The following is an 11,116-nucleotide window of genomic DNA, read 5'->3' as shown; positions in this document are numbered from 1 at the left end:
GCAGAAGAGGAGAGTGGCACACATGGGAGAGGGCAAAGCACACAACTGCTCCACCAAAGGTCACTTGTCTCCCCTAAGAGAGGGGACAGCACAGAAATACCTGGTCAGAGCACTCCCAAACACAGGGTTATGAGGAGATCATGCAGCAGGCTCTGCCCTAACCCTCCCAAACACTTGAAAGGCAGAGAAAGGACGAGAGTCATCCTGGCTTTGTCAGCAAGGCCACTGATGGATATATCTGAGGCAGTTTATATCCACTCCATTTCATGATATATTTTTATCCCACTTAGTGCAACTGCAAATCAGATGGCCTCCCAAGATCACACTCATCTTGACCAGCACATCATGTTCAGCTTTGTTTGTGCTACTTTCCCCCACCCACTCTTCTGCCAAGGAAGAGGAAGATTGGGCATTGCAGCAGTTGCTTTGCCGTAATACACCTACCACAGCATTTCTAGGCAGTGTTCCAACTTTCTGGCCCTTGGATTCCTTTCCGTAACATTTATGTAGGTTTTTTCCACTGAGTGGAAAGACGAGGGGATAACCAACTCACCTCACAGCTGTGTTCATCTGCACAAAGTTTGCCCAGAGACATCTGAGTCTTGACCCTCCGCACAGCACACTCTTTGTCCGAAAGCCCATCTGACTGCGTGGAGATTTCAATGGGGATCTCTGGAGTCTGAGACAACATGTCCTCCAGCTTCTCAGCCAGCTCATCCTCCAGCTTGGTGGCCACCTCGTCGGGGCTGTTGGAGTGGTCGCTTGTGTTCCCCTCCTCTCCATCCGACACGGAGAAGTTCTCAGAGCTGAAGGTGGAGTAGGACTGGCAGCTACTGATGCAGCGGTGGGGTCTGCAAACAGGGAGAGAAGTTCAGTGTTCAGTTTTCACAGGGAACTTCCTGGGTGCTGTGTTCACTGCTCTGCTACACCAGGCCTTGTGGAGTGCCTTCCACATCCTGGAGCTACAGAATTCTACCCTTCTGAATGATTTAGTTCAAGACTTGCATCTTTAAATTCATCTGTTCTTATTTGGTCCTGTCTGATATGTCCGTATTAGCTGATCTGCCCTGGAGCATATTTTTGTTTGACAGCGCATTTTCCTAAAGGAAGGCACTGTGGAGCTCTGTTTAATATTTTTATTGATGACATGGATGAGGGTATTGAGTCTTTCATTAGTAAATTTGCAGATGACACTAAGCTGGGAGCATGTGTCAATCTATTGGAAGGTAGGAAGGTTCTGCAGAGAGACCTGGAATGATTGGATGGATGGGCAGAGTCCAAAGGGATGAAGTTTAGTAAGTCCAAGTGCCCAGTCCTTCATTTCGGCCACAATAACCCCAGTGCTCTAGGCTGGGGTTGGTGTGGCTGCACAGTGCCCAGCAGAAAGGGACCTGGGGGTACTGGTGACAGCAGCTGAACATGAGCCAGCAGTGTGCCCTGGTGGTCAAGAAGGCCAAGGGCACCTGGCCTGTGTCAGGAATGGTGTGGCCAGCAGGAGCAGGGAGGTCATTCTTCCCCTGTACTCAGCACTGGTGAGGCCACACCTCGAGTGCTGTGTCCAGTTCTGGCCCCTCAGTTTAGGAAGGACATTGAGTGCTGTGTCCAGTTCCGGCCCTTCAGTTTAGGAAGGACGTTGAGACACTTGAGCACATCCGGAGGAGGCACCGAGGCTGGAGCGGGGCTGGGAACACAACTCCTGTGAGGAATGACTGAGGGAGCTGGGGTTGTTCAGCCTGGAGAAAAGGAGACTCAGGGGTGACCTTATCATTCTCCACAACTCCCTGAAAGCTGGCTGTGGTCAGGTGGGGGTTGGTCTCTTTCTCCAGGCAGCAACTGACAGAATGAGAGGACACAGTCTTAAGCTGTGCCAAGGGAAATGTAAGTTGGATGTAAGAAAAAGATTTTTTATGGAAAGAGCAATAAAGTACTGGAATGGTCTGCCCAGGGAGGTGGTGGAGTCACCATCCCTGGATGTGTTTAAAGAAAGATTGGATGTGGCACTCCAGTTCCATGGATTAGTTGAAGTGTTAGGGCATGAGTTGGACTTGATGATCTTAAAGGCCTCTTCCAACCCAGTGATTCTGTGAGTTCAAGCTAACTCTCCTGGGAATACCTGCATCACCTGGCAGCCATCCCAAAAGCCAGGCAGGATTTAGGACCATCCACTCAAGAAATAAGCTCACAGTTACCTGCCTGTGGAAATGGCCTTGTGCCAGGATTCAACAACCATGGGGCAACACATCAGTTGAGGGAACATGCCAGGAGACCCACACCTGAGCATCATATGGAACAGGCAATTTGTCCTCCTAATCTTCCAAGTTAGTAAATCACAGAGGAAACAATAGGAACTGTATGAGTCACATAACTCATCCAGCCCAGCATTCTTCCTTCAACCCCAGGCAGGAACGAATAATCTGGAAGTATGAGAACAGGGTATGCAGACAGAGCCTGCTTTCTCCTGGCATCTCTTCCTGGCTCGTACCATTCAGCAGATCTGACTTCCGAGCAGAAGCTCAAACCCAGATGACAATGCTAACAGCCATCCATATTCCAGAAATTCTGCACTTACAGCTCTTCATGGTCTGATTTCCACAGCACACCTTGACAACGAGCTCCACATCTGAAAATGTTCTGGATGGAAAAAGCACTTCCTTTTGTTCATTTTAAAGTCCCATTTGCTTCACTGGCTGCCCCTAACATGAATGTGAAGAATCATTCCTTGTCTATTTTCTCCACATAAATTACAATTTCATGCACCTCTGGTGTTGCTTCTTTCACAACCCATTTCACACGGATTTAATCTCTTCTTCTACAGAAACCATCCCTAACCACTCTTGTCACACTTCTCAGTACCTTTCCAAACTTTACTGTGGTTTTTGAGCTGGGGCAATGAAGGGGGCATTAGGATTTAAGCTTCAGGTGTGCTGTGGACGCACACAACAGGAGACAAGATTATATTCTCTTCTCTGCTCCTCTGAATCAAACCTATAACCTGTTTGCCTACTGGATCCCTCCTGCACTTCAACCAGATGCTTTCATGAAGCTACAGCACTTTCCTGAGCACAGGCCTGCTGTTCCCCAGGCTTATGTAGAAACACTCCCCCTAAGTCTGATTTTACAGGTCACACCAAACGCCATCAAATTTCATCTGCTGTTGTTACTCAGCTCTGCAATCTTATCTGAATTCATCTACAAAGGTGCTGGTCTGGAGCCTTCCCCACTTCAGCAACAATTAATAAACAACACTGGGAGTAGCCCACAAAGGGTTCTCACATCCATGAAGTCTGATCCTGGTGAAACAGATGCAGCAGCTTATTTATAGAGGCAAAATAACACGATCAAGTGTGATCAAGCTGTGCTGCAAACAGCCTGCAGCAGGAAAGTAGGGTTAGAGAAAACATCTCAGAATGGGCTGGAACAGCAAGTGGACATGTGGGATCAGCTGAGGGTGGATGGGACACACTGAATGGGATTCTGTTCTTTTGCCAGCACCTTCACCAGTTTCACTGCTGGTGTGCAGCTGCAATGAGTTCTCTTCAGTTTTGTCCCACCAAAGAGAGATTAGAGTGAATTCACCTTTTACCTTTGTCTACGAGGAAACTCCACTTCACTGTCAACTTCGCCCTCCTCTTCTTCTGATGACTCATCCCCGCTCTGGCATGAAACAAGAACAAAAAAGGTGTCACGTCTGGGGAAGTTCAAACATGGCTGACCCTTGGTCCTCCAGGACAAAGTCACTGCAAAACAGTGCAAAAATCTACAGGCTGCAAAATCTAGACCAGAAAACCAGTGCTCCTCTGTCAGGAACACTGACTCAGACACTGTATACCAGGAGGTTGCTGCAGGCAGCCTCAAGGCTGTTATTCCCATATCTGGAGTGACTGACTGGGAAATACACTGGAGTATTTTAGCAGGTATGGAGTACAGAACGTTCCAGGTTCTCAGTGAAGCAAATCAAGTAATTAGTATCACATGGCAACCCACATAAATTATGGAGCTGATTTGGCACTCTTAGCTTTACCCTCTTCTACCATAGCCCATCAATAGAGCAGGATGGAGGATGACACAGCCTTTGCCAATGGGTTTCACCAGCTAGGAGAACTTGGGATTTGTTCCATACCTCAGTGAGCACAGAGTCTTTTATTCTCCTTCTTTCATCCAAATCTATCCCCACATTGTTGGTTTTTTACAGCCTCCTTCTATCCCATCCAACCTCAGCCCCTCATTCAGATTAAGCCTTTATCTCATCCCATCCCCTTGTCTTACGAGGTCCTACTGCCTTCATGCTGGGGCCAAACCACACTCTTGGTCTGGTAATTATGCTATTTTCCTTGACTTTTCCAGCCAGACCTAGTTTTCCTGCTCTTTGAACTCAGACTAGTTCTTCTCTCACCACCTGGATGGAAGCAAGAGGAACAAAGAGCTGCTTCTGAACAACTGTGCCATAACCTCCTCTTTACTCTTTCAAAATTCACAAAATATTCACAAAATACAAGAGAACTACGGCTGTCAGTGTAGGGGGATAATTCCTGGCAAGTGCAGCAAAAGGGATGTCCTCAAGACCATGGCAAATGTTGAATCTTTGCCCTGAGACACAGCAGCACCACAGATTCTCAAGGAAGCTCTCATGTGATATTACGGAACAATTTAAAGAATGCATTTATCCCTTCCTTTGGAGAAAGGCTTGAAAGCATTTTGAGACTGTTTCAACATCAGAAATTCAGTAGAACAAGTTGCCACTCAAACCAATTGGCAAAATGCACATAACAGAACCAGGCCCTACCAAAACCACATCTTCAAACCCCAGTGTGCTCTGCCCTCACCTTTTGGAGGGATCTCGCTTTGCAGGGCAGCCCTGAGGAAGCCAAGTGCTGGGGAGTGCCCAGGGCGGACGCCGCCGTGCCCTGCTCCTCCAGCTTCTCCATGAACTGCGCACTCTCGTAGAGGGCGGCGGACGCCGGGGACTGGGGGCGGCTCCCCCCGGGTTCCAGGGACGCCATCTGTGCCTGGGCACTGTCCTCGTCCCTGCACTGCAGGCAGGGGTCGTAGGGGTCGGGCTGGCAGCACTCCCAGCGCCGGGCCGGGCCGTCCTTGGCGTCCAGGCCGCGGCGGCAGTCGGCCTCCATGGCGGTGGAGATGAGGTCGGGGCTGGAGCCGGACATGCGGCGCTGGGCGTGGTTGCTGAGGGGGCTGCGCAGCGCGGCCGCGGGCCCGAAGTACCGCAGGTTGTTGGCGCAGGTGGCGATGTCCTGCCCGTGGGCGTGCAGCCGCGAGTGCTGACCCTGGGCACCCTGGCCGGGCTGCTGCGGGGCTCCGGGGGCGTGGGGAGGGCCAGGCTGGGGAGCGTCCTCTTGCGCTGGCTGGTTTTTCAAGATCCCTGCGAATTCGTTGTAGCTGCCTTTGCTGTTCCCCCGGCGGTGCCGGGGCTTGCTGCGGTATCGGCTTTTGCCACTCAGGGTTGACATCTTGGGACTTCCTGAGACTGGGGAGCCATTGGATGCTGCTTCTGTGCTGGGTATGCCCTCTGACTTCAGTAGATCTGGCCTGGGAGACAGGGAGAAGTTACATGTCAAGTCACAAAGAAAGAAGTGACACCAGTCCAGAGCCAGGATGAAGAGGCAGCTGGAGGCAAAAGCATGCTCTGCTTCCTAAAATCTACAGTCTTCCCTCCCCCCTTCAGCTGCTTGACTCCTGCATTTTGGTCCCTGTGATTCTCTCCACTCAACATCCTTTCGTTCAGCCCATCTTGCTCTACACTCCCATCTCGCTGGTTTTTTCCAATAGCTGTCACACGCTCTCCTTTTCCGCTCTTATTTTGATGTTCTCTCCCAAAATAGCTCCCTCCCAGGACCGTGGAATAGAGCATGGCTCTCACTCTGTGCATGTACAATGGTGGTGATCAGGCTGCTCATCAAAGAGCCATGTGGGGATATTAATTCAGAAGTGATTATTCACTGGTAATCAGGACTAACTCCTGGAAATCTGCAAAAAAGTAAAGACTAAGACAACTCCTCTAGAAAAAAATAATCTCCCTATCTAAAAGTCATGCAGAGGAGAAATAACTGAAAGGACAGCATGAATTCCCAAATCTCAAATCCCAAATTAATTCCTCAACAATGAATCCATCCTTCCTGAGGCCTGCCTGATTTCCAAAACCCCTTACCCTGCTTATTCCCAAGTCCAAGTCAAGGATGATCTTGGAGAGTTAGGAATTTGAGAAAATACAGGAGATACCTCCTGTCCAAGCACCATCATCTGCTCAAAAATCACACGGACCAACAATTCATTCATTCAACCAACACATCCTGTGATTCCGTGGTTCCAGAGAGCTGCCCAGGTGACAGGGATGGCAGAATTCATCCCTTTCACCTTAAGATAATTAGACAATTATGGTTTTGAGGATCAGACCAGACTCAAGTGTGAAACCTCTTTGTCCCACCCTGCATTTCATCAGGCTCAAAGGGAAGGCACTGTGCAGTGGGGATCTGCCACTGACTCTGGCACAGGACTGGGTTGTTACTTCTCACCGTTTGGTCTGGCTGCCTGGTTTATGGGAGACCCCTTTCCTCTTCATCAACTTCTCCACTGTATTGGGGTGGATTATTGGTCTCACTGGGTGGCGCTTGTAAGTCCCAGGGTATTTCTTTTCCACTGCTTGTTCCCTCCTGAAACATCAGGGAAGGAAAAAAATAACAACACATCAGTTGTCTCTCTCCACCTGCTGCTCCCACTGGACAGGAACTGGCTCTGCAGGGAACATGCTGCATGCCCAATTGTTCTGCTGGGAAAGGACACAGACGCTTCTAAATTCCTTCTGCAGGCATCAGGGACAGGGCCTTGGCACACAGCTCAGGAGCAGCACTGCCGTTCCCTGCACACATGGGCCAAAGGATGCCAGCAGCACATGGGAAGGTGCCTTTCTCCAGGTCAGTAACCACTGACAGTGGTCTGCAGGAATTCACTCCCAAAGGACCTCTCCCTGCTCACCAGCAATTCCCTAACCTTTGTAGTTTGCCAAGGGACACCGAATCTACAAATGCCACTATCCAGTTTAGAAATGAAGCCCTGTTTGTGCTCTGCTGTGTGCAGACTGCCACGTGCACATCACCATCCCCAGACACGTACTTGATGAGCTCCTTCTCCCGCACCTCCAGCTGCAGCATGATAGCACTGAGCTCCATGTACAGGTTATTGGCTCGCTCCAGCTTCCTCTCATAGTGCTCACGGATGTCTAATGCATGTCTGAAAGGCAGAAAAGGCTTTATTTTAGCCTGACTTCCATAGATCAAGAGAAGAGAATGAGGAAAAGTACAGGTGCTTTAGGAGAAGGCCTTTTAAAAGTCAAATTTGCCAGCTGTACTGCACTGAATCCCAGACACAGCTAACAGTGAATGATGATTGATTAGAGCCTGACACAGCAATAAATCATGGTATGGTTTAGAAAGTGTTTAACAGCCTTGAAAGAGTGGCAACACTTCTCCCTGGAAGAACTGCAAATGCCTCACATACACCCAGGAGCCCTCTGGTCAAGCCTTGACCAGCCTGTTTGCACAGAGAGGGGGCTAAACCAACCTCTACAGAAACAGGAAAGAAGTCATGTATCTGTATTTCATTAACAGCAGGGTGTCCCCACAGCTCCAGAACAGCTGAAAGACCCAAAGCTTCCTGGGGACAGGGAACACTGAACAACCACTGCATCAAATTGCCCAGCCAAGGGACCTCAGCCAAGGCTCCTCAGGTTTGACACAGAATTGATTCTTAGTTTGATGTTTCTCTCTCAACTGTATTTGCAAATTTGTATCATAGGAGGAAGCACTTTCCCTTCCTTAAATAAACCTTCCACTTTCATTTTTAAGTTGGTCTAATGTTCAAAATGCATTTCAGTGGGTTGTTTATATGAAGTATGTTCACTTCTCTGGAATAACTAACCCAAAGAAAGTATCAGGGCAGAGAAAGCTCACAACCAACCTCAGGATGGATTTCCTACTGAGATGGATGTATCTGCTCCAGTGCTGTTACTACAAACACCAATTCCCAGGCAGAAATATTCCCTGGTAAACACACAAACCTTTGCCACCTTATCTGGAGCAAACTGTTGAGCTTGCCCAAGAACAGCAACAGTTCCCACTGCTTCTCTCCAGCTTCCCATCAGCTGAGCAGTGGTCATGGCCTAGGCCATGCCCATGGGAATTTTGGTTTCTGGGTTCACAATGAATTTAGGCTGCTCAAATTTACACCACCAGGAATAGTGGGTCCTGTTTTGGGAACCTCAGTACAAGAGGAGAATAAAAAGAGTCAGGGGCTGGAGCAGGAGGCCCTGTGAGGACAAGCTGAGGGCTCATTTAGCTGGATGGGAAAACAAAAAGTAACCACAAAGGCTGTGAACACACCTCAGCTCTTCTCTTCGACGGCGAATCAATTCTTCATCCAGCCGGTGGATACAAGTTCCTTCACTTTTAATTTTCTCAAAATGTTTCTTTACTTCTTCTCTCCATTCAGCCTAGGAAAGCAATTTACTTTTAGCTATTTATGAAGAATTGGGATCTGTAGATGCACCACAGAAAAACTCTTGGGCAATGTTCTTTGTGTCTGCAGGAAATTACAGCTTTGGGTTGAGAATGTATTTTTGTTAGCTGAATTATTTTGGGTAACAACACCGCAGCACATTTAGTGCCAGCATTTTCAAATTATATTTACAATTTCGTGCTCCAAAAAGAGAATTTAAAACATATCTGCATTTTCTAAGAAATATTTTTTTAAATTCCTAGAGTTCTTCTTGTCCTAAGAAAACACTTTATTTACTTTTGGCAGAGAAAATACTTGGAAAGGCTCATGGTTTTGAAAGCTCTATATTGACACCTGTCTACAGTAATACTCTATTTGCCCCTTGAAGCCCTGGTTCCTGCAGCAGAAGTCTAAGCTTGGGAAAGTTTGCATAAAAGATTTTCAAACACCCATCATGTTGCTCCTCTCCAAAAATCAAACGGAAATCATGGATCCCAACTTTCTCTACTCAATGCGCCCTTCAAAACCAGATCCTTGGAGCTAATTCCAGCACTCACAGGCTACAGCCTTTCCCCAGTTACCTGGGATTTGAAGTAGGTTTCCTGAGGAGTAGCCAGCACATCAGCAGAGGCGATGTCCAGGTGCATCAGGGTCTGCCGGAAGGACGGACGGTTCCGGGGCTTGCTCTGCCTGGAACAGAACAGAAACAGCCAGGGGTGAGTGAAGGATGGGCACTGCCAGCCTCTCCAGCCCTTCTGGGGTGAGGGATGAGCACTGCCAGCCTCTCCAGCCCTTCTGGGGTGAGGGATGAGCACTGCCAGCCTCTCCAGCCCTTCTGGGGTGAGGGATGGGCACTGCCAGCCTCTCCAGCCCTTCTGGGGTGAGGGATGGGCACTGCCAGCCTCTCCAGCCCTTCTGGGGTGAGGGATGAGCACTGCCAGCCTCTCCAGCCCTTCTGGGGTGAGGGATGGGCACTGCCAGCCTCTCCTGCCCTTCTGGGGTGAGGGATGAGCACTGCCAGCCTCTCCAGCCCTTCTGGGGTGAGGGATGAGCACTGCCAGCCTCTCCAGCCCTTCTGGGGTGAGGGATGGGCACTGCCAGCCTCTCCAGCCCTTCTGGGGTGAGGGATGGGCACTGCCAGCCTCTCCAGCCCTTCTGGGGTGAGGGATGGGCACTGCCAGCCTCTCCAGCCCTTCTGGGGTGAGGGATGGGCACTGCCAGCCTCTCCAGCCCTTCTGGGGTGAGGGATGGGCACTGCCAGCCTCTCCAGCCCTTCTGGGGTGAGGGATGGGCACTGCCAGCCTCTCCAGCCCTTCTGGGGTGAGGGATGAGCACTGCCAGCCTCTCCAGCCCTTCTGGGGTGAGGGATGGGCACTGCCAGCCTCTCCTGCCCTTCTGGGGTGAGGGATGGGCACTGCCAGCCTCTCCTGCTCTTCTGAAAGGGTTTCACTAGATCTTGAACTAGTTTCACTAGTCTCTGAACCAAGCAGCTGACAGGTTGGAATAAAGGAGCTTTTCTGGTTTTTCTCTTTTGCTGAGTACAATTAAATTGTGCTAGAGGTGGTTTGTGATGACCCATTCTGAAGCAACAAAATCTTTAAGACCAAAAAATGCAACTACAGAGTGAAAGATAGGAACAGCTTCAGTTTCTATCCTAACTTGCTTGTAAAGAAGAAACATACTTTGGTTTGTTGTCCCATCAATTTCCAAATTTCGTAATGAGAAGACTCACACTAGTAGAAATGAAAACTTACATTCAGGGTGCTTCTAAACACTAAAGGTCTGTGAGTTGTCACACAGCGCATGCCTGAGTACTGCAATGTACTGAACAGTCCTAAAGATCACAGAAAAGTACAAAAACATTTGGATTTTTGAGAAAAAGGACCAGCACTTGAGTTTCAGGACTGAATCCACCTCACACAGGGCAAGAGCAGCTTCTTGAGCCTCCTCTTCCCTACCAACCACCTCCTTCCACTAGGTGGGGATACAAGTGTTTGTAGGTACTCTGTTGTACCGAGCTGCACAGGCTGCCACAGCCCGACTGCTGCAGCTCAGGGTAAACAGCCACCGGGAAAGATCCACACATGCTCTGGCCTGTTGTTCCCTTTGTGCCACGGGGAGGATGGCTGGTAAAACCCATGGAGTGGGAAAATGCTGGAAGACCCTTTACACTGTGTCAAGATGTAATTACAAATACAAAGCATCAATGTGAAATCCAAGACAAAGAATTTCAACTCTAATGTGGTACATGGAAGAAACTGAAAGCATTTTCCATATCTGAACCTGGAAAATCTGTGTTCCAGACAGAAAGCTCGCATTTCTCTTTGTCCAGTCTCCAAAAACCAGTTGCTTACAAGGGGTTTTCATAGAGAAAAAAATCATTTTCCTTCACTCTGGATGTGGCCTCAAGGAATTTTTCCCCTACTTTACTTCCAGTTCCTTTTGTCTTCCCAGAAAACTACTTATCCCCTACTTTTTACCCCCTACCTTGCTACAGCAAAGCAACACCCTCTGTTAAGGCACCTGAAGATGTCCTGGGGTCCAGGCCTGTGCCATAAGGAAGCAGAATCCAAAATGTTGCAACTTCTTGCTCTCATGACAAGTGTGAGAG

At 49.0% G+C, this 11,116-nt stretch overlaps 1 protein-coding gene across 5 annotated transcripts in view; it reads right to left on the bottom strand.

Moving 5' to 3' along the window:
- Positions 1 to 11,116, bottom strand: part of MAP3K13 (mitogen-activated protein kinase kinase kinase 13) — a 73,263-nt gene that overhangs the window by 3,812 nt on the left and 58,335 nt on the right. For all 5 annotated transcript variants that reach the window (XM_083868774.1, XM_083868778.1, XM_083868777.1 and 2 more), the window contains 7 exons: positions 9,087 to 9,195; positions 8,391 to 8,500; positions 7,126 to 7,242; positions 6,528 to 6,665; positions 4,824 to 5,544; positions 3,584 to 3,654; positions 554 to 851 (listed from right to left, as the gene is read on the bottom strand). In XM_083868774.1, coding sequence (XP_083724900.1) covers positions 554 to 851; positions 3,584 to 3,654; positions 4,824 to 5,544; positions 6,528 to 6,665; positions 7,126 to 7,242; positions 8,391 to 8,500; positions 9,087 to 9,195 — 1,564 coding nt within the window. The remainder of the gene's footprint in view (positions 1 to 553; positions 852 to 3,583; positions 3,655 to 4,823; positions 5,545 to 6,527; positions 6,666 to 7,125; positions 7,243 to 8,390; positions 8,501 to 9,086; positions 9,196 to 11,116) is intronic.

The sequence above is a fragment of the Zosterops lateralis genome (assembly GCF_965231275.1).
Source record: "Zosterops lateralis genome assembly, chromosome: 10".
NCBI lineage: Eukaryota > Metazoa > Chordata > Aves > Passeriformes > Zosteropidae > Zosterops > Zosterops lateralis.
Note: the sequence above shows the minus strand (reverse complement) of the source record. Positions and strands in the feature narration are given on the sequence as shown.